General features: G+C 41.1%; 2 protein-coding genes across 5 annotated transcripts in view; one reads left to right on the top strand and one right to left on the bottom strand.

The window, feature by feature from the left end:
* LOC142663446 (uncharacterized) overlaps positions 1–14,266 on the bottom strand; it is a 37,521-nt gene extending 23,255 nt beyond the window's left edge. For both annotated transcript variants that reach the window (XM_075842104.1, XM_075842105.1), the window contains exons 1-5: positions 14,104–14,266; positions 8,561–8,632; positions 8,292–8,389; positions 8,139–8,199; positions 7,078–7,175 (exon numbers count right to left, since the gene is read on the bottom strand). In XM_075842104.1, coding sequence (XP_075698219.1) covers positions 7,078–7,175; positions 8,139–8,199; positions 8,292–8,348 — 216 coding nt within the window. In that variant the 5' untranslated portion in view covers positions 8,349–8,389; positions 8,561–8,632; positions 14,104–14,266. The remainder of the gene's footprint in view (positions 1–7,077; positions 7,176–8,138; positions 8,200–8,291; positions 8,390–8,560; positions 8,633–14,103) is intronic.
* A 53-nt stretch (positions 14,267–14,319) lies between these two features.
* LOC142663428 (uncharacterized) lies at positions 14,320–23,728 on the top strand. Of its 3 annotated transcripts, none has more exons than XM_075842066.1 (7): positions 14,320–14,739; positions 15,826–15,904; positions 16,015–16,193; positions 16,278–16,581; positions 16,663–16,757; positions 17,866–17,968; positions 18,449–23,728. In XM_075842066.1, exons 3-7 carry the CDS (start codon positions 16,044–16,046, stop codon positions 19,336–19,338), a joined length of 1,542 nt encoding a protein of 513 aa, XP_075698181.1. In that variant the 5' UTR covers positions 14,320–14,739; positions 15,826–15,904; positions 16,015–16,043; the 3' UTR covers positions 19,339–23,728. The 3 variants fall into 3 exon arrangements, with proteins under 3 accessions (XP_075698181.1, XP_075698180.1, XP_075698179.1); XM_075842065.1 differs by having other exon boundaries at positions 14,321–14,739; positions 16,032–16,193; XM_075842064.1 differs by having other exon boundaries at positions 14,321–14,739; positions 15,756–15,904; positions 16,032–16,193.
* Positions 23,729–23,817: the final 89 nt, after the last annotated feature.

Here is a 23,817-nt window from a genome sequence, read left to right as displayed (position 1 = left end):
TAGTTATATTCTTGTATATAGGAGCAGTATTATAGTAGTTATATTCTTGTATATAGGGGGCAGTATTATAGTAGTTATATTCTTGTATATAAGAGCAGTATTATAGTAGTTATATTCATGTATATAGAGGCAGTATTATAGTAATATTCTTGTATATAGGGGGCAGTATTATAGTAATTATATTCTTGTATATAGGAGCAGTATTATAGTAGTTATATTCTTGTATATAGGGGGCAGTATTATAGTAGTTATATTATTGTATATAGGGGGTAGTATTATAGTAGCTATATTCTTGTATATAGGGGGCAGTATTATAGTAGTTATATTCTTGTATATAGGGGGCAGTATTATAGTAGTTCTATTCTTTTACATATGGGGCAGTATTATAGTAGTTATATTCTTGTATATAGGGGGCAGTATTATAGTAGTTATATTCTTGTATATAGGGGACAGTATTATAGTAGTTATATTCTTGTATATAGGGGGCAGTATTATAGTAGATATATTCTTGTATATAGGGGGCAGTATTATAGTAGTTATATTCTTCTACGTAGTAGCTGTATTATAGTAGTTATATTCTTGTATATAGGGGCAGTATTATAGTAGTTATATTCTTGTATATAGGGGGCAGTATTATAGTAGTTATATTCTTGTATATAGGAGCAGTATTATAGTAGTTATATTCTTGTATATAGGGGCAGTATTATAGTAGTTATATTCTTGTATATAGGAGCAGTATTATAGTAGTTATATTCTTGTATATAGGGGCAGTATTATAGTAGTTATATTCTTGTGTATAGGGGCAGTATTATAGTAGCTATATTCTTGTATATAGGGGCAGTATTATAGTAGTTATATTCTTGTATATAGAGGCAGTATTATAGTAGTTATATTCTTGTATATAGGGGGCAGTATTATAGTAGTTATAGTCTTGTATATAGGAGCAGTATTATAGTAGTTATATTCTTGTGTATAGGGGCAGTATTATAGTAGTTATATTCTTGTATATAGGGGCAGTATTATAGTAGTTATATTCTTGTATATACAGGCAGTATTATAGTTGTTATATTCTTGTATATAGGAGACAGTATTATAGTAGTAACATTCTTGTATATAGTGGCAGTATTATAGTAGTTATATTCTTGTATATAGGGGCAGTATTATAGTAGTTATATTCTTGTATATAGGGGCAGTATTATAGTAGTTATATTCTTGTATATAGGAGCAGTATTATAGTAGTTATATTCTTGTATATAGGGGACAGTATTATAGTAGTTATATTCTTGTATATAGGGGCAGTATTATAGCAGTTATATTCTTGTATATAGGAGCAGTATTATAGTAGTTATATTCTTGTATATAGGGGACAGTATTATAGTACTTATATTCTTGTATATAGGGAGCAGTATTATAGTAGTTATATTCTTGTGTATAGGAGGCAGTATAATAGTAGTTATATTCTTGTATATAGGAGCAGTATTATAGTAGTTATATTCTTGTATATAGGGACAGTATTATAGTAGTTATATTCTTGTATATAGGAGCAGTATTATAGTAGTTATATTCTTGTATATAGGGGCAGTAATATAGTAGTTATATTCTTGTATATAGGGGCAGTATTATAGTAGTTATATTCTTGTATATAGGGGCAGTATTATAGTAGTTATATTCTTGTATGTAGGTGGCAGTATTATAGTAGTTATATTCTTGTATATAGGGGGCAGTATTATAGTAGTTATATTCTTGTATATAGAAGCAGTATTATAGTAGTTATATTCTTGTATATAGGGAGCAGTATTATAGTAATTATATTCTTGTATATAGGAGCAGTGTTATAGTGGTTATATTCTTGTATATAGGGGCAGTATTATAGTAGTTATATTATTGTATATAGGAGCAGTATTATAGTAGTTCTATTCTTGTATATAGGAGCAGTAGTATAGTAGTTCTATTCTTGTATATAGGGGGCAGTATTATAGTTGTTATATTCTTGTATATAGGAGACAGTATTATAGTAGTAACATTCTTGTATAAAGTGGTAGTATTATAGTAGTTATATTCTTGTATATAGGGGCAGTATTATAGTAGTTATATTCTTGTATATAGGGGCAGTATTATAGTAGTTATATTCTTGTATATAGGAGCAGTATTATAGTAGTTATATTCTTGTATATAGAGGCAGTATTATAGTAGTTATATTCTTGCATATAGGGAGCAGTATTATAATAGTTATATTCTTGTATATAGGGGCAGTATTATAGTAGTTATATTCTTGTATATAGGAGCAGTATTATAGTAGTTATATTCTTGTATATAGGAGCAGTATTATAGTAGTTATATTCTTGTATATAGGGGGCAGTATTATAGTAGTTATATTCTTGTATATAGGGGCAGTATTATAGTAGTTATATTCTTGTATATAGGAGCAGTATTATAGTAGTTATATTCTTGTATATAGGGGGCAGTATTATAGTAGTTATATTCTTGTATATAGGAGGCAGTATTATCGTAGTTATATTCTTGTATATAGGAGCCGTATTATAGTAGTTATATTCTTATATATAGGGCAGCATTATAGTAGTTATATTCTTGTATATAGGGGCAGCATTATAGTAGTTGTATTCTTGTATATAGGGGGCAGTATTATAGTAGTTATATTCTTGAATATAGAGGCAGTATTATAGTAGTTATATTCTTCTATATAGGGAGCAGTATTATAGTAGTTATATTCTTGTATATAGGAGGCAGTATTATAATAGTTATATTCTTGTATATAGGAGCCGTATTATAGTAGTTATATTCTTATATATAGCGGCAGTATTATAGTAGTTATATTCTTGTATATAGGGGCAGTATTATAGTAGTTATATTCTTGTATATAGGGGGCAGTATTATAGTAGTTATATTCTTGTATATAAGGGCAGAATTATAGTAGTTATATTCTTGTACATAGGAGGCAGTATTATAGTAGTTATATTCTTGTATATAGGAGCAGTATTATAGTAGTTACATTCTTTTATATAGGGGCAGTATTATACTCGTTATATTCTTGTATATAGGAGGCAGTATTATAGTAGTTATATTCTTGTATATAGGAGCAGTATTATAGTAGTTATATTCTTGTATATAGAGGCAGTATTATAGTAGTTATATTCTTGTATATAGGGGACAGTATTATAGTAGTTATATTCTTGTATATAGGGGACAGTATTATAGTAGTTATATTCTTGTATATAGGGGCAGTATTATAGTAGTTATATTCTTGTATATAGGGGGCAGTATTATAGTAGTTATATTCTTGTATATAGGGGGCAGTATTATAGTAGTTATATTCTTGTATATAGTGGCAGTATTATAGTAGTTATATTCTTGTATATAGGGGGCAGTATTATAGTAGATATATTCTTGTACATAGGGGCAGTATTATAGTAGTTATATTCTTGTATATAGTGGCAGTATTATAGTAGTTATATTCTTGTATAATGGGGCAGTATTATAGTAGATATATTCTTGTATATAGGGGGCAGTATTATAGTAGTTATATTCCTGTACATAGGGGGCAGTATTATAGTAGTTATATTCTTGTATATAGGGGGTAGTATTATAGTAGTTATATTCTTGTATATAGGGGGCAGTATTATAGTAGTTATATTCTTGTATATAGGAGCAGTATTATAGTAGTTATATTTTTGTATATAGGGGCAGTATTATAGTAGTTCTATTCTTATATATAGGAGAAGTATTATAGTAGTTGTATTCTTGTACATAGGGGGCAGTATTATAGTAGTTCTATTCTTATATATAGCGGCAGTATTATAGTAGTTATATTCTTGTATATAGGAGCAGTATTATAGTAGTTATATTCTTGTATATAGGAGCAGTATTATAGTAGTTATATTCTTGTATATAGGAGCAGTATTATAGTAGTTATATTCTTGTATATATAGGGCAGTATTATAGTAGTTATATTCTTGTATATAGGGGCAGCATTATAGTAGTTGTATTCTTGTATATAGGGGGCAGTATTATAGTAGTTATATTCTTGAATATAGAAGCAGTATTATAGTAGTTATATTCTTGTATATAGGGGGCAGTATTATAGTAGTTATATTCTTGTATATAGGAGCAGTATTATAGTAGTTATATTCTTGTATATAGGGGGCAGTATTATAGTAGTTATATTCTTGTATATAGGGGGCAGTATTATAGTAGTTATATTCTTATAAATAGGAGCAGTATTATAGTAGTTATATTCTTGTAAATAGGAGCAGTATTATAGTAGTTATATTCTTGTATATAGAAGCAGTATTATAGTAGTTATATTCTTGTATATAGGAGCAGTATTATAGTAGTTATATTCTTGTATATAGGAGCAGTATTATAGTAGTTATATTCTTGTATATAGGAGCAGTATTATAGTAGTTATATTCTTGTATATAGGAGCAGTATTATAGTAGTTATATTCATGTATATAGGAGCAGTATTATAGTAGTTATATTCTTGTATATAGAAGCAGTATTATAGTAGTTATATTCTTGTATATAGGAGCAGTATTATAGTAGTTATATTCTTGTATATAGGAGCAGTATTATAGTAGTTATATTCTTGTGTATAGGGGCAGTATTATAGTAGTTATATTCTTGTATATAGGAGCAGTATTATAGTAGTTATATTCTTGTATATAGGAGCAGTATTATAGTAGTTATATTCTTGTATATAGGAGCAGTATTATAGTAGTTATATTCTTGTATATAGGGGGCAGTATTATAGTAGTTATATTCTTGTATATAGGGGGCAGTATTATAGTAGTTATATTCTTGTATATAGGAGCAGTATTATAGTAGTTATATTTTTGTATATAGGGGGCAGTATTATAGTAGTTATATTCTTGTATATAGGGGGCAGAATTATAGTAGTTATATTCTTGTACATAGGATGCAGTATATATATAAGTTGGTGCTCCATCTTAAAGCAAGATGTAAGGGACATTCGGAAAATAATTTTATATCTGAAACACAACCAAAATGGGCTCCTTAACCCCTTAATGACCAGCCTATTTTGGACCTTAATGACCAAGCCATTTTTTAAGTTTTTTCATGGTCGCATTCCAAGAGCTATAACCTTTTTATTTTTGCGTCGACATAGCTGTATAAGGTCTTGTTTTTTGCGGGACAAGTTGTATTTTTTAATAGCACCATTTTGGGGGACATATTTATTGATTAACTTTTATTTGGGGGGAAATAGAAAAAAACCTGAAATTTCGCCACTCTTTTTCGCGTCTTAAATCAACGGCGTTTACCGTGTGATATAAATAACACAATAACTTTATTCAGCGGGTTGTTACGATTGCAACGATACCAAATTTGTATAGTTTTTGTATGTTTTCCTACTTTTACACAGTAAAAACGCTTTTTTTTCAAAATTATTTGTTTTTGTGTCTCCATATTTGAAGAGCCGTAACGTTTTTATTTTTTCGCCGATGCGGTTGTATGAGGGCTTTTTTTTTGCGGGACGACTTGTAGTTTTTATTGGTACCATTTTGGAGTAGATGCGACTTTTTGATCACTTTTAAAAAAAAAAAAATTAAAGTCAGGATTCACAGAAAACAGCAATTTTTCCATAGTTTTTTATTACATTTTTTACGGCGTTCACCGTGCGGGTTAAATAATGTTATAGATTTATAGTCGGGGTCGTTACGGACGCGGCGATACCAAATATGTGTAACTTTTTTACTTTATTTTGGTGTTTTAATAGTAAAGCATTGTGTAAGGGGAAAAGCTGGGTTTTTCATTTTTTTTCACATTTTTTTTTTCATTAACTTTATTAAACTTTTTTTTTACTTTCTTACTAGTCCCACTAGGGGACTTTAATATGCGATTCTCTGATCGCTATTATAATACACTGCAATACTCCTGTATTGCAGTGTATTATGCCTGTCCGTTTAAAACAGACAGGCATCTGCTAGGTCATGCCTCCGGCATGATCTAGCAGGCAGTCGTTCCAGGCAGACCTGGGGGCCTTTGTTAGGCCCCCGGCTGCCATTAGAGACACAGACACTCGGCGATCGTATCGCCGGGTGTCGGTGGGGGAGAGAGGGAGCTCCCTCCCTCTCTCCAAAACCACTCAGATGCGGTGCACGCTATTGCGCACCGCATCTGAAGGGTTAAACGGGTGAGATCGATACTAATATCGATCTCACCCGGCAGAGCAGGGACGCTCCAAGCCCTCAGCTACCTCTAACAGCTGAGAGCGGGGAGATTTGACGGCTCCCTGCTCTGTTTACTTTATCCTGATGCAGTGCCGTGAAAAGGCATATGCATCAGAATAAAGCCCATTAGTGGCCGCCGTTAAAAGGCGTATTGGCGGTCGCTAACGGGTTAAACAGTTGTGGACCGCCCATAGACTATAAACATCCGGGCGGTCCGCACTTAACCCTGCAAGGACGTTCCGGAGGGTTGTGCAGATGAAGCACGTTTGCCGCTCCCCAGCATCTTTATACAGCTGATAACGCGGAGCTTTACCCGGAGATAAACCAGCGTGGTCTCTAGGCATGTGATCATTGTGATCACCTGTTACAACGATCACAGACAAATTTGTTAGTAAACAACAAACGTTTCCATTAGTTGTATCTTCTCCCTCCCGTAACAGACCGCCAGAGAGGGAGGAGAGGAAGTCATGGAAAACACACACTCATTTTTTCTTTCAGCGAATTTGGCTGCGACACTGGTCACACGCCCAATGCGTTTGCTACATCCTGCAGTCTACATTGCAAGTCACTAAAGTCAATGTGGTCTTGTCGCGGCACGCAGGTTGCCACGACACGACAGTTGCAAGAAATCCAAACTGTGGTGCCGCGGTTACTTGCAGATCGCAACGCAACCACATTACTTGCCGCGTAGGTTATGGGACATAGCAATTTTGTCCGTGCAAACAGGGTTGTTGTAGCCAAAGTCTGCGTGTAGACCCAACCTTAGGGTGATTTTAGACGTGGTGGATTCGCTGCAGATTTTACCGGTGCTTCTTTTACTACGTTTTTAGCCATGAAGTGGTTAACATAAAATGCTTTGCTATCGATACCTTAATAGGTTTGTCGGCTGGGAACGCTTCCACTGGGCGAATGTGCGGATAGCGAGGACTTGGACATCGTTCCGGTGAATTTTTGTTACTGGAGCAATCTTTAGTAAATAAAACACACAATTACTGAACACATTGGGGACATTTACTAAGCGAAACAAGACAGAACTGCGGCTTAAATGGAGTAAAAAAAAAAATCTGCCCGATACGCCGTGCACCACATTTATACACTTTGTATAGTGTCTAGTAACAGGAGTGTGGCGAAGCACCAGATTTATTAGCGATATGCTCCATCATTTTGGCGCAACATATTGGTACAAAGAAAGCCAACCAAGCGGCTGCGCAAAAAAACGAGAAGCGTCTAATCGATGTCTAAATTTTTTCGCATCTTCAGCCTTCCGATCGAGGGATTTACCATTGTTTTCGCACAGGTTGCTGCTAAAAACTCAGGTCCTAGGCAGTGATTGTCATGACAAACCCGGAGCCTGTAGAGGTGACTTATCTGTGCTCGAGCAGCTTGACGCATCAGAAGTTTGGATCGGTGGGGATCAGAGCACTGAGATCGCCACCGATCACTAAAAGGAAGCGGCAGAAGCGTTCATGTGAGTGCTGAGCCGCTTCGTTTCTGATCGGCTTTCCTTGGAGCGGTGCACAGGTTCAATATTAAATCTATTGAGCCCGTACACTGAACCGATAAAAGCCAATCAAAAACGAAGAAGGTCAGCACTTACATGAGCGCTTCTGCCGCTTCCTTTTAGTGATCGGTGGCGATCTCAGCGCTCTGATCCCCACTGATCTAAACTTCTGAAATGTCAAAAGTTTTTTTATACAAATTCAGCAGCCCTTTAAGTTTATCTTTTACCAGGAAAGAATAAAGCTGCCTGTACCAAGTCTAAGATACAATGGATGGCGTGTGGGGGAGGGGTGACGGACAAGTTGAGCAGTTGTCTAATACGGATGCCCCCTTGTGGCCACATCCTTTTTCTGGATGTTGTTTAGGATAACACCGTGCCATAGCGGATGTACAAGGAGACTGTAGAGATGTGTGATGTCCATGTACTCACCTGTGCTAATATCTTTAGGTTCTTCCTCCTCTTTGATTTTCACCAGCCTATGAAATTCACCCTAAATATTTAATTCAACAATTTTGGTAATTATCAACAAACTTTTAGCAAGAAACCTACGCGGTGGTAATCGCGACACTAAATTCCACTTACCTGTGCTTTCTGTAAGTTCAAATTGGCATCCTCCTTCTTACACTTCGTATCGTCCATCGCTGGTCAGTACCCAAGTGGCATATGGTAAAATGCGGGTACTGAAAATGCAAAAAGTACAATCTATTACAAGCCGCTACTAGCAATGGCGGGACGGAGCGGTGAGTACGGCGACCGTCCCGCAAAGGACCGGAAACAAAGCTCCGGAGGAGAGAGAGTAGAGAAGGAATCACTTCCCAATAAGCAGAAATCAAGGTGGAATGAGAACGTACCCTCAGACTTCTTCGGGTGCAGGGTCCCCTCCTCCGTCCCCTCGTACATATAGTGAGGTACCGGCACTCCGTCTGCAGAAGCAGAAAAGATAAGTTAGGTGACCGGCGGAGAGGAGGAATCAGAGGACTGCCCGGCACTTTCATGGTAGAGAGCAGTTGTGTATTCTCTTACAATCACTCACTGTAGAGATCAGAGGAACGTCGGAGATTTATCCCCTTCTCGACATTCGCCGTATATGGACGCCGCTTCCGACAAGGAGTTACCACAAATCGCGGCCCAGCTACAGCGTGGTAATGGCGTGGGCTCCGCAGCTGTACATTACAACTGACCCTCTGCTGTCACTGTCGGGATCGAAGCTAGCTCCGATCCTGGCCGTTTAACCCCTTAGATCGGAGTGGTTTGTAGCCTATTGGTCCCCTTGTGATACGATCGCGGAGGTGCTGATGGTTGGTATGGAAGTCTAAAAAAAAATGTCCTGTCAGTGTAACACTGACAGGTATAATACAATGCACTGCATAAGTGGCGCAATGTATTAGAAGAGGAATCAGGTAGCTGGACCTTCAAGTTCCCCGGCGGGATAGAAAGAAAAAAAAAAGAAATGTCCAAAAATGAAAAAAATTGCACTTTCAAGTTAAAAATAATAATAAAATAATAAATAAAATAATAATAATACATAACTCTTCTTATTGGAAAATAATAAGACTCTCGAACGTTACGGCTCTCAGAATTTGGCAACACACAAAAAAAAATAGATTTTTTTTTTTTTGAAAATTTATTTTATTGTGCAAACATTAACCCATTCATGACCAAGGGTCATCGATGCCCCGTGTCCAGGTCCCTTTTTCCATTTCTGATCTGCGCCATTTGCCATCCGTTTTTCATAGACGTTAAAAAAAAAATGGATGAATTTTAATAGTTAGGGTTTTTTTTGTCCCAACCCCTTGAAAACACGACCGTGCCCATGTAGAAACTGATGCAATACCACTGTAGATAGTACCACATTGCCCATATAGTGCCACAGTTCTCCCTGTAGATAGTACCCACATAGTGCCACACAGTGCCCATGTAGATAGCACCATAGTGTACCCTGTAGATAGTGCCAGGATAATGCCACAGTACCCATGTAGATAGTGCCATACCCCCTGTACATAGCACCCTCCTGTAGATCGCAACATTCCACCTGTAGATCGCAACCCCCTCCCCCGTAAATGGCACCCCTTCCTGTAAATGGCACCACTGTAGCTCCCTGTAGGAGCGGAATCCTTCTAGACAGGGATTCTGCTCCTACAGAGAGCCCCTGATGTCTCTGTCCATATATGGACAGTGACGTCAGGGGTTAACTCTAAAAGCGTAATACCCTGCCAGAGCGGAGAGTCTGCTCCAGGAGTAGCCCCTGACGTTATTGTCCATATACGGACAGTGACACCAGGGGCTTCTCCAGTAGCGGAATCCCCGGCCAGAGTGTCGGCCGGGGATTCCGCTGCTAGTGAGTGCCACTAATGTGACTCTCAAAATGGACAATGACGTCAGCGGCTCTCTCTAGAAGCGGAATCCCCGGCCAGTGCGATCTGACACCGGGGATTCCGCTCCTAGAGGTACTTCAGGTGGCGCCATCTACAGTGCCCCCCATCTATCTACAGCGGGGATGGAGAGACGACGGGGGCTCCCTCTAGGAGGGGAAACCTTAGCCAGAGCGCTGGTAGGGATTCCGCTCCTAGAGGGAGCTTAGGTGTCGTATCTACAGATGCAAAACGCGCTGCCTACAGGGGGTTGTGTGTGGCGCTATCTACAGTGGGGGGTGTATTTCGGGGCTCTCAAAGCCCCAGCAGACACGAGTGCGCAGCGCTGGTCACACTGGAGCAGCAATGCACTCCTTAAAACTCGTCTATATACGTGACAACTGCACGGGGAATCGGCAATCGGAACGCATATAGCCGTATGACAGTCGTGAAGGGGCTACACAACTATATAAATTTGGTACAGTCGTAATTGTACAGACGCGTAGAATGAAGTTAACACGTTTTTTTATACCACACAATGAACGCCGTAATAAAGACAAACTAAAAAAAATGACGCCAGAATTGCTGGGGTTTTTTTTGGTCACATCGCCTTAAAAAAAAAAAAAAAAAGGCATAAAAAGTGATCAAAAAGTCACATGCGCCCCAAAGCTGTACCAATAGAAAGTACAGCCCACCCTGCAAAAAATAATCCTTTCAAAGGAAAAATAAATAAGTTGTAGCTCAGAGAAAACGGCAACATAAATACGTGAATTTTTTTTTTTTTTTTATTGTGTTTTTGTTGTGTTTATTTGTTTCCCAAAAAAAGGTGCAGAGTGCAATAGGAGGGAGAATAAAGGACACCGTATATCAGTGCGACACCGGCCTGGGCACAAAGGATTGCTTCACAGCGTAACACACATCTGCGGATTATTTATTTACCCCATTATTATACCCTCTTATCCACTAATCTTACATGTGCCCCCACATTATAATCAGAAATACCAGTAAACCCCCAAATAGAACTACTACCAAGCTAAATTTGTGCTCCAAAAGCCAAATTTAAGGAGTTTCCACTCTGGTAACTCAGGGCATTGTGGCCAAACAATCCAGCAAAGTCTGCGTTCCTAAATCAAAATGGTGCTCCTTCCCTTCTGAGCCCCGCCGTGTTCCAAACAGCAGTTTATTGCCACATATGGGGTATTGCTGTGCTCAGGAAAAATTGCACAATAGATTAGGCGTGCTTTTCCCCCTGTATTCCTTGTAAAATTATTTTTTTTCAACCGAAAACTAGATATTTAAAAAAAAAACATTTTTACGACCCAATTTTAATACATTTTATTATACACCTGTGGGGTCAAAATGCTCACTACACCCCTACATAAATTCCTTGAGTGGGTAGTTTCCATAATGGGGCCTTTTTGCTGGTTTTTCTTATGTTTTGGCACCACAAGACCTCCTCACACATGAAACGGTGCCTGGAAAAAAACCTAATAAAAAGGAGGCCCCAAAATCCACTAGGTGCTACTTCAATTCTGAGGCCGGTGTTTCGGTCACGCTGCACACTAGGGTCACATGTGGGATATTTCAAAATACGGCAGATTTAGGGAAATATCCCAACACCAAAAGCTAAATAGAAGAAAAACTGATCTATGGATTCCGATCCTCCAATGTATACCAAATTTTCTCTTAGGCACGTGTGTTTTATGGCACAACCCCTTTATTTTTATGGCCTACGTTTAGCATATAGGTAAGGAAAATGTAGGCGGTGACGGATGTTAAAAAGTACGTATATCGTTTTTTTAACGGAATACTCTTTCGGCCTCCATTAAGCTAATCGAGACTTATGGACACATATAGCGTGAACGCCGGGAAATTAAACATACATCACAGCTGGGCCTGTGAGATGCAAAGACATAGAGTTATATACTATAGTCAAAGATCTATAGAATAAAGAACCCGACGCCTTCACGGTACAGAAGAAGGGGAGTTATATGTCACAGACCTGATACCTGATGTGGAACAGTCCAAAATTGAGAGAGTACTGATGAAATGGGATTGCCTTCATTAAAGGGGTTCCCTGGGGTCCCAAAACTTGTAGGGCAAACGGACGTCATAGAGAAGAGGCGTCTTTATTCTGGACTATGACTCAGGTGGACTTAAGCCACGCATGTATTACATGGTCATCTGCTACGGGGGAGGATGTATGGGCAGACATGAATTCCTCTCCAAGAACTGCTGATCGCCAGGGATTTTTTAATACGGGCGGGCGGCGATCACGTGTTCGCCGGGCAGGCTTCTATTCAGAAAGGGGTTATCTTCATGAGCCCCTCGAATGTCTGTTGAGTTCTAATCGATAAGGAGAATATGATGACACACTCGCTAATATACATTCCGGTTCCCCGACGCGCTGAGTCTGAGATTTTCATACATTTTTATAGCGGTGCCGGGGGACCGGATGTCTAGTTGCACAGTCTTCTGTAATGACGATACGACTCTTCGTCATGTGACCGACCCCGCTGTAATCTATGTACAAGCAGTAGTAGCACAGAGTACAGCGGGGCGGGTCACATGATGGAGTCGTAACGTCATCAAAGACGACTGTGCAACTAGACATCCGGTCCCCCGGCACCGCTATAAAAATCTGTGAAGATCTCGGCGGTGGACCGGAATGTATATTAGAAGTGTACTCACATACCGCAGGGACTACACGGCTTATCATTTTCGGTCCCCCACATACTTTCTAATATACTTACCAATAGTCCCAGCCGCCGGTCATTTGGATAGCGGTTCTCATGTAATGACGTGACTATGGCGGATCAAATACTGTCTCAAGGACCATAATCAGGAGTTGTGGTCAATGATTCCTACTTAAAATGGTCCCCAGTTAGAAGTGGTGCCCCCAGGGTTCAGTGCTAGGACCACTATTATCAACTTATTAATAAATAAGATAGAATTAACCCCGTACATCTACAGCAATGGCGGCTGGGCCTTCAAGCGAAGCGCCATAAACGTACGGCGCGGGTATAGGGGCTGAGCCCGTGCCAGGAGCAGCGGGTGTCAACTGTAACATCCAGCTACCTCTGTCTCCCCAAGTGATCACACGGTGCCGGGGTGTTTCCATGACAACCAGGGGTCTAATGAAGGCCCCCCCATGTCTGCCATCTTTGTACTCCCATTCACTGGAAAACAAACTCTGCATTTTTAGTCACGCCGCCTCCATAACGACCCAGACGATAAAACCATCACGTTATTTATCCCGCACGGCGATCACCGGGGAACAAAAATCCTCAAAACCATCAGAATTGCTGTTTTATGTTCATCCGGTCCTCAAAAAAAAAAAAAACTGAATAAAAAGGGATAAAGGCGTACGTAGCCCAAAATGGTGCCAATGAAAACGACAGCTCGCGGCACAAAAGCGGCCCAGTCGACGGAAAAATAGAAGCGTCGACAGAAACACAAACGCTTTGATTTTTTTTTTTTTTTTTGCAAAAATGTTTTTATTCGGCAAAAATATTAAAACCTAAAAAGACAAACATATAAAAGCCGGATATCGCTGCAATCGTACCGCCCCGCAGAATAAAGTCACATGTCGTTTATACCGCGCGGTGAACAAAAAAATAAATAAATGGCCGAATCGACGTTTTTTCACCCAACCCTCACAAAAAAGGTAAACATTATACGAATCCAAGAGGGTGCCATGAAAAAGTACAACTGAACCCGCAAAAAAACCCAGACTCAGGACCCCCTCCGTGAGCCAGGACGGAAAACCTCCATCAACGGGGGCTCCGGCATACGCGAATCACCGGAACGGCCGCCATATAACCCCGAAATGTGGATTTAATGGAATACAATGGTCTCCTCTCACAATCATGTGGATTTAATATGAGTAACTGGAGGGAAATTGCCCCCTGTCCATATCATGAGGGCATTTAATGGCGTCTCTTCACTCCTCTCCAGACACTGTGGACACACTAGAGGATGACAGGCATGACCTCCACGTAAAGTGCCGTGCAGTCAATTTCACACATAATATCTGTACTTACAAAGAGAAGCTTCGTTGCTCTTGTTGACTAAATCACCGGAACTGGAAATATCGGCATTGTGACGAGCCGCCGCTTTTACTTCCGGGTTTTGCGTTCCATCATCATTCTGAATTCTGCGTTCCAGCAAGCTCTTCTAACTTCCGGTCTATTAACTTCCGGTTTTGCGTCGCACCCTGCTTCCCGGATTTGCGTTCCAGCTCTATTAGTGTCCGCAATAGTGCTTATATAATAACTACACTAACTTCTTATCAATCTTGTAATACTACCTTTCAACTGTAGAGGCCGCTGCAGGGAAAGTTCCTAGCTAGTCGCTGCTGCCCCCAGACAAAAATCTAGGAGTATTACGGCACTAGAGATGAAATAACGCGCAACGACAGCGGTGGCAGAAGTCTTTACGTACACCACCCAACGCTAGTATAGCAGTGCTTCTGGTCTCCGACAAAATGGCCGCCGCCGTAAATTACAGCCTTCCACCAACATAGTAGTTTCTTGGCAAGCCGGTCATTCACTGACATAAGGAAACTATGACTACATTTCCCAGGATTCTCTTCTTCCCTCAGTCGCATACTAATGACGTAATCATAGAGCCGACCTTGGGGGGGCTACAAAGAGGGCTGAAGGCTTGGAGCTGAGAGGGTAGGTGAACAGCTGAGATAGATTAGATAGATAGATAGATAGATAGATAGATAGATAGATAGATAGATTAGATAATGTGCTCATGTTACATTGTTTTTAGAGTTGCTAGGTTACGAGTAGTAGTTATGGCATTCGCTAAATTTACAAATTGTGACGCAGAGTACGTGATACTTGCACCTTCTATTTTCCGATCCAGGATCTGAAAGTCTTGGCAGGTAATGTGCGGATCAGGTAAGTCCCAAAACCTCTTAGCCAATCAGATGCGCCAAGAGGGTTTACATGACTACACCGTCCAACTGTGTAGAGTCCTTAAAGGGGTTGTCCATTCCTAAGAAATTGATTGCCTATTCTAATGATAGGTTATCGATACCAGATTGGTCGGGCCCCCACTTTTTTTGTACGAGAGCTGCTTCCCCTTCACTTTAACCTGCTCGTACTGTGAATCACCGACACACTTGTCGTGAATGGGAGAAGGTTGTAATACCGTGACGGCGCTACAAGTGTGTCGGCGATTCACAGTGCGAGCAGATACGGAAAGAAGGGGATGTAGAGAGCAGCGGCCTCTTCAAAACAGCTGATCATGGGGGTGCAAGGAGTCGGACCGCCACCGATCTGTTATCGGTAGCCTATCCTGAGGATTAGCCATCAATTTTTTTAGGACTGAAAAATCCCTTTAAAAAAAAAAAAATGCGGAAACTTTTGAGTGAACCCGTTCAGTCACGTGAGCCGTCTGATTGGATTACAGGGCTGCTCGTTGTGAGTGGCACAGCCCCGTTAAACAGCTGTCCCTTCCTCCCCTCGGGAATACTGTCCCGTACTGTAATCATGTTTTCAGTATGGGACAGTAGTCCCACAGGGACTCAGAGTCAGGGATGACTATGATGCTAGGAGTCCGTGCTCCCTGATCTGTATCCGGTCCGGGAAATATGGCCGACACACGGTCCGCATCTCACTGTATGAGCTTCTGTTTCTATGTGTCGTTCTTGGTAACGGAGGGATGTTTCCTATTTTCTTAGGTATTAGGAGAGGGATCGTGGGGGTCCCTATAGCCAGAGCTCATGTCTAAGTAAACTTATTTCATTACAGAATGAGCATGGAGCAGAGTCACGTGACCGGGAAGATATTACGTCTCACCCTGGAGATCATCTACCTGCTGACCGGAGAGGTGAGGATTCTGGGTATTATGTCACGTGACATCACTTATTATCTATATGTTAACTAATAGTGCGCCATTTATTATGGATTATTATTAATTAACAATCAATGACTATTGAGGTTGCTCCTCCATTCAGGATTATGGACCCATGAAGAAATCCAATGAGCTCCGGAAGTCCAGAGAACAAATTAAGACCCAGAGTCCAGTGACGGACCCTCCTCCACTAATACATGAGAGAAACCATGATGAGAAGATCCTGGACCTCACCCACAAGATCATCGAGCTGCTGACTGGAGAGGTGACACTGCCGGGAATGCTGGGACATTATATAATAACACAAGGTATAATGTGTCTGGGTGATGACTGTATCATTGTGTGTCAGGTTCCTATAAGATGTCAGGATGTCACCGTCTATTTCTCCATGGAGGAGTGGGAGTATCTAGAAGGACACAAGGATCTGTACAAGGACGTCATGATGGAGGACCACCGGCCCCTCACATCACCGGGTAAGAGGGATCTGTACAAGGACGTCATGATGGAGGACTACCAGGACCGCACATCACCGGGTAAGAGGGATCTGTGCAAGGACGTGATGATGGAGGACCACCGGAACCGTACACCACCGGGTAAGAGGGATCTGTACAAGGACGTCATGATGGAGGACCACCAGCCTCTCGCACCATCGGGTAAGAGGCGTAACGATATGCTCACATCCTCTGATAAATCCTTAAAAAACAATGTATTCAGTCATCGTGTGTCTTCTTCAGATGGGTCCAGAAACAGAAATACCACAGAGAGATGTCACAGTCCTCCCTATCCACAAGATTTTACGAAAGAAGACAATACGTCCCAGGGCTATCCGGTAATCCAATTGCGAAAATTCCTGAGTACCGCAGGTTCTATCAGAATGTTCTCTGGAGGAGTCAAGAAACAATTGAAGGGGTTGTCCGGGCACAGGGCGTTTTTTTTTATACTGATTAACTATCCACAGGATAGGTCATCAGTATGTGATCGGTGGTGGTCTGACACGTGGACCCCTCACCGATCAGCTGCCTCTGGTCACCGGGAGTTATACAGTGGTCTGTGCTCCAAGTGAATAGGAGCAGAGTTGCAGCACGGCCGCTATACAGTGTACGGAGCCTTCTGTTTCCGGCACCGATCACGCCGTATCTCCCGGTGTCGGAGGTAGCCGACCGGTGCAGGGTTCGGATGTCTGACCCCCACCGATCCTGTGGATAGGTCATCACTATGAAAAACTGTCCATGTGCCCAGACAACCCCTTTAAGTCTAAACAAGTGTGTGACATGTCAAAAGTTTTAATCGGTGGGGGTCCGAGCACTGAGACCCCCCACCAAACGATAAAATTAAGCTGAGTATGGCCCGGGCGAGCTCTGTACAACTTAGTTTCCGATCGAGTGAGCGGTGCACATGCTCAATAGAAAGTCTGAGTCCGTACATCACTCGCTTGGCTTTCTGAGGAAAGCCGATCAGAAACGAAGCGGCACGGTGCTCACCTGAGCACTGCCGCTTCGTTTTAGTGATCGGTGGGGGTCTCAGTGCTCGGACCTTCACCGATCAAAACTTTAGTTACCCTTTGAATATTTTAGAGATGGTCTTACATGGAGGTAACTTAGGCAGCAGGTGTGTTTAGAGATATGATCATATGGCTAAAGGGGTGGTCCTGGATTACATGATAAACCAAGAAATTTTGAGATTAAAAATATTAGAATTGTTCAAATTGATTTAATTGGCCTTGGCGTAGAAGGATAATTTTTGAGCATTTAGGTAGTGGGAGGCCACTATCTACTGGGCTATGTGAGGTGTATAAATTAGACATAGACTTTCTGGGAGGGTTATGATGTATCACAGGGTTTTGGCTGCATTGTTTACCAATTTTTTTTTCTGAAAATTATTTTTAAAAAAACAGATTTTTTTTGTTAAACTTTTTTTTTTTTTTACTTCTTAATCAGGAGGGGAACTTGAACATTATAGTTGTTGACATTGTTCCAAAAACTGAACAGGAAGATAAGATGAAGATTAAGGAGGAAGATTCTCCTGTTTGTCTTGGCTCTGGTGAGTATGATTACTCAGGATAAGCAGAGTGGGGGCAGCGATGTCGTGTGCGTCACTAGTTTTAGGCAAACTCTAGAACAGCTCAATCTGGTTTTGAGATTGAGTTTATATATCACACATATGAGAACAGGACAAGAAGTGTTTACAGAACAATGAGACATTGAGAGCAATGCAGAAAACTCATTGCTTTAGCAGAACCAACCTGACTGTGACCTCTCATTGCAGCACCTGCATCTGTTTTCTTACAATTTTTTCACCTGAAAATTTAGACCTTTTCTGTCATCTAAGTTCCAAATCCTTATAGCCTCAGCACACTGGTCCAGTGGTTACCTTTATGGTATAGGGACAACTCCTACTTTTCAATTTGTGGCCTTGTAATAATTAAAAAACAAAAAATGCTCAAGAGGAATGGTTTTTTAGCTCCGATTTTTTTTTTTTTGTATCGAATTTTATTAAATTAGATTATTTTTTTTTCCCTAGACAATGAAATAATAATATACAAAAGTCAAGACCGGAGCTCACAAGAAAGGGCCCAAGATGTCAGCCAGATTGACCATTCAGATCTCTCCAGCGGACAGTCTGATCCAGATACGCAGAACCTTAAACAATATATTTGCCCAGACTGTGGAAAATATTTTTCTCGCCTTTCGCATTTTACCATCCATCGGCGAATTCACACAGGGGAGAAGCCGTTTGTGTGCTCAGAATGTGGAAAGAGTTTTTCTTGTAATTCATATCTGGTCAAGCATCAACGGAGCCACACGGGTGAGAAGCCATTTGCTTGCTCCGAATGTGGGAAATGTTTTAATCAGAGTTCTAACCTCTTCAAGCACCAAAAAACTCACACCGGTGATAAACCATTTATGTGCTCACTATGTGGGAAATGCTTCACCCAGAAATCACATCTAGCCATCCACCAGATCATCCACACCGGGGAGAAAAGATTCAACTGCCCAGAGTGCGGGAAGTGCTTCAGCAATAATGCCAGACTAGTTGCTCATATACGGGTCCACACAGGAGAAAAGCCTTTTGGTTGTTCTCTATGTGACAAACGCTTCACACAAAAGTCCCATTTGGTCAAACACCAAGTGGTCCACACTGGAGAGAAGCCATTTGGGTGCTCCGAATGCGGGAAGTGTTTTATTAGTAACTCGCATCTTGTGATACACCAAAGAATCCACACGGGAGAGAAGCCATTTTCCTGTACAGAATGTGGAAAAAGGTTCACCCAAAAATCAGACCTGGTTCGCCATGCGAAAATCCACATAGGAGATAAACCCTATTCGTGTACCACGTGTGGGAAACAGTTCCTTTGTAAGGCTTATCTAGTCCAACATCACAAGGTGCACAAAGTGGAGAAGGGAACATGATCTACATAGAAAAAAGGAATAATACATGAATACAAAAAGCAATATAAAAGGAAGTTATTTTTTTCCATGGGTCATAATATTATCACCATGCATCTGTCTATGGAAATGGCTAGCATTAAAAAAAGATGGTCGCTGATGATGGTGGGTCCAGCGACTGGAAGTATTGCCCGGCCATAAGTTCTCTCTGCTTCAGCGTAAATTATTTTTTACATAACAACCGTTCGAATGAATGGCTGACCATGTAATACGTGGACGGCAGGGCCGCTCTTTCTTAAAGGGATTGCCCAGGATTCTAAAAACATGGCACAGGTTGTACGTGTTATTCTAGCTTAGCCCCATTCACTTCAGTAGAGCGGAGCTGCAATTACCAGATGCAACCCATGGACAGGTGTGGTGCTGTTTTTGGAAGAAAGCAGCCATGATTTTATACGCCTGAATAACCTCTTTAACTCTCAGTTCCAGCTCAAAGAGGGGGGTGCTGTGTGCCCCTCTATGACGTGCGCATGCCCTAACATGCCATGTAATATTACAATTCTTGTATACATGAGGATTAGGGTGAATAGATTACTAATGTAATAGTGATGTATAGTTGACTCTGTTCTACTGAAGGCGCCCCTTTTCTTTTTTTTTTTTTTTTTTTTTCTATTTGAATGAGTACTACATGCTGAGTAGAAATGTTGAGACTGTAGAGTGTACTGGCTGCCAGTAGTGTAGTCCGTATGTGTGGTCTGTGTATATACATGGACATATAATACTGTCATGGTCTGTTGTAGATTCGGAGTCCAGTGGCTAAAACAATCTGTAATGAGGGTGGTAAGGCAGAGACGTGGTCCGGAAACAATCCACGTTCGGTACACAGATAAGCGGCAACAGTTTGTGACATAAGGCAGAGACGTGGTCAGGAAACAATCCACGTTCGGTACACAGATAAGCGGCAACAGTTTGTGACATAAGGCAGAGACGTGGTCAGGAAACAATCCACGTTCGGTACACAGATAAGCGGCAACAGTTTGTGAAGACAAGGCATAGACGTGGTCAGGAAACAATCCACGTTCGATACACAGATAGGCAGCAACAGTTTGTAACGTAAGGCAGCAATAAACTAGATTATAAGCAGGAAACTCAATAGTCTGGCAAAGAGGAAGTGCAAGGGCCAGACTTTCTATAGGAAACCGAGTGGATGAGACCAATCGAGGAAGGAATCCAGAGAACCTAGATAATAAATTCAACAGTGGAGCTGTCCAGCATAACCAGTGGCTCAATGAGAGGGGCTACTGACCATTACACTACATGCACAAATATATATGGTCCTCACAAAAGACACACATATATGGATCAATACGCCTATATTATATTATGTGTTACAGGTGAGACTTTTTATTCTCTCTCGATCCAGCAGCCAGTCACATGACAAATCATCGTATGTGTCTGATCTAGGGTTTCTAAGGGCTCTTGCACATGACCGTGTGTGCCGCCCGAGTCCCGTCCGTGATCGGTGGAAAGATAGGAAATGTTCTATCTTTCCACCGATCAGAGAGTCGGGTCCGTTTTCACAAACCTGATTCACCCACTAAAGTAAATGAGTCCATGAAAACTATCGAGTTCTATTCGGATGCCGTGAAAAATGGCAGTGGCACTCGGTTGTGTGCGAGAGGGCGAAGTCTGAACTCAGGTGTTTACAGACATTAGGCACAGGGCAAACTAATATTTGATCCATTATTTCTTTGTAACAAAGTTATTAGGTGGCACAGATCTGTATATGGTACGAAGGGATCCTTCATAGGTGCGGATGAAAATTGAGAAAAACGGCATGCGCATCAAAAAAGCGTATATAGAAAAATTGTATTGCTGCTATTTTTCAATTAAAAACAACGGTATTGATATGGATTCGATATACGGAAGTGTGAAGGATACAACAGATTTAGTTTGATTTCCCACAATTTTATAATTTTTGTTTCTTTTGTATTTGATTTTTTTCTTTACATTTAATTTTAGAAATAAATCCATGAAATAAATGTAAAGAGAATAATCCTGTATTTTATATTGATTTTAAATTGAAATTCTAAAAGCATAAAGAGCAAAAAATAGTCCTAATACACAACAACCCCCCCCCCTGCCCCCAGAGAAAAAAATAAATAAATAATTTCGAGGGACAGCATGGTCTAGGCAGTGCCGGGGTTTTTATGATGCATCTTCTGTTTCCCCACTATTGATCCAGCATTGCTCACTTAATTTTTTTTGAATGCTCTTTGGTCTTCGTTGTTACGGATCTCCTCTAAATTTACTGTATGATGACCGGTGCTTGAATTACGGTCTTTTATCCGGAAAGCTGACCCTTTTTAATGAAGGCCAATTGTATCCCACCTTTTAAGGCAATATTTCATCTTTTCTAAACTTAGAGCTTCCATGGCATGAACTTATGCAACAGCATTTTCAGTTCATTTTTACTTAAAGCGACCCCCCCGGTCCCTGGACTACATTATAAATCTGATGGATATATGGAGTAATATTACCTGGTGCCCTCCAGTTGTGCCCTCTCTGCCGTGGATCCGCCGATCTTAGGGTCCCCTCTGTGCTGTCCTAAAACTGATGTAGCGCATCTTAGACTGAGAGTCTCAGACACTCCCACTGTTCTCCGATTGGCCAGAGGTGCTCTGCTCATTTGAGCAGTTCCGTCCAATCCGTGAACAGAGGGAGTGTCTTAGACTCAGTCCGAGAAGCACGGTGGCCATTTTGAGAACGCAGAGGGGACCTTGAAACAGCCAATCTACGGCAGAGGTGGCACCAGGTGGTATAACTCGATTTACCCCATCATATTTATAATTTTGTCCTGAGACCTGAGGGTCGTTTTATAGGGTAGCTATCATTTGAATTTTTTTTATATTGTATAGGGCCGGCGATTTCAAGAAATATTGCAATATACTTTATTAACCAGTTCAGCCTCCTTTCATTGTTAAACTTCCTGAACTACTACCCCTATCCTCCGCTACTGGATGTCGCTAGAGAAAAAATTTATTCAGCGCCGTACACACTTAACACTGCTCCTCTGTACGGGGGACGCTCCATGCTGCTGCTCCTGAAACACGATGTCTTAGTGTATCAGATATTTCTACAACGGACTGTTTCTGTCTATTCCTATTAACCAGCCTGTAAAGGATCTGCCAGGCACAGCTTCGGGGTTAACTCCCAGAACTAATCAGTCAGCACCTGAGAATACATCCCTGAGACTGACTCCTGCTTCCACCATTCAGGCTGGCAGGCTTAGGAGTGGGAGAGCCTATCGTAACCTGGCCAGAATCAGCTAGCTCCCGCCCTCGGTCTATTTAAGCCTGCACTTCCTGTCCCTCGGTGCTTGTGATTCTTTCCTTGTGGTTTCCTGGCCCAGCTACAGCTCCTTCTATTTATAGACCCTGGCTTACCGATTACTCTTCTGCTTTTCGTTTTGTACCTCGCACACTCCTGGCTTGACTCGGCTCGTTCACCACTCTGGTTGCTCACGGTGTTGCCGTGGGCAACGGCCCCTTTTTCTTGCTTGTGTTCCTTTGTATGTTTGTCGTGTTTGTCGTGCACTTACTGAGCGCAGGGACCGCCGCCCAGTTCTACCCCGTCGCCTAGGGCGGGTCGTTGCAGGGACAGAGTGGCGGGTAGATTAGGGCTCACTTGTCCGTCTCCCTACCCCCTGCCATTACACAGCTGCACTGATCTCTCCCTGCTAAATCAGTTTTTTTTGTGGCGGAGAAGCTGCGATTCTGCCGCAAAAATCGCAACTTAAGTTTATACTTACCCAGATCTCTCTGCATCCAGCCCGGCCTCCGGGGATGACGTTTCATCCCATGTGACTGCTGCAGCCAATCACAGGCTGCAGTGGACACATGGGATGAAACGTCTTCCCAGGAAGCTGAACTGCAGGACGTTAGAGGGACGTGTCGCCATAACTACGGGTAAGTATACGTTTTGTTTTTTTTTATCCTGCTATTTTCCGCCCGAAAAACGGCACCACAATTTGGTGCGTTTTTTCAGCCGGAATTCCCTGCGAGCTCCAGGGTGGATACGCTGTATACTTTTACGCACCTGTGTGAACATACGCTAATTGTAAAATAGCGCTGCTCAACCAAATAGTAACTACACTACAGGAAGACACAACTAGGGGCAACCAGGCACTGACAAGCAGATATAGGGTATTGGGGGGAGTAACTGAGGAAACTTTGCGAATTACTTATAATTGCAATTTTTTGTAACAAAAATTTTGGTTAAATGAGGATTAATTAAGATTGTGGTAATGGAACGGCACAACGCATAGAAAAACGACCTCCGGCGTTATTGTTTATTATCTGATTGGTCCTTTTTAAGAACATACTGGTTTACAATAAAAATACAGAATGAAACGGTCCGTGGACGTGTCATTTATAATCCCAAAAACTGAATTTGGAATAATTTTGATCTGAATTTGTTATGCGACATTATACTTTTTATTATCTT

Source organism: Rhinoderma darwinii, chromosome 11, assembly GCF_050947455.1.
Source record: "Rhinoderma darwinii isolate aRhiDar2 chromosome 11, aRhiDar2.hap1, whole genome shotgun sequence".
Taxonomy (NCBI): Eukaryota; Metazoa; Chordata; class Amphibia; order Anura; family Rhinodermatidae; genus Rhinoderma; species Rhinoderma darwinii.
Note: the sequence above shows the minus strand (reverse complement) of the source record. Positions and strands in the feature narration are given on the sequence as shown.

Excerpts from the sequence above, each read along its gene's own strand:
- LOC142663428 (XM_075842065.1), top strand. The coding sequence starts at position 15,827 with ATGAGCATGGAGCAGAGTCACGTGACCGGGAAGATATTACGTCTCACC. Across the intron at positions 16,194-16,277 it reads TCGAGCTGCTGACTGGAGAG|GTTCCTATAAGATGTCAGGA; the intron begins GTGACACTGCCG and ends ATTGTGTGTCAG. Across the intron at positions 17,969-18,448 it reads TCCTGTTTGTCTTGGCTCTG|ACAATGAAATAATAATATAC; the intron begins GTGAGTATGATT and ends TTTTTTCCCTAG.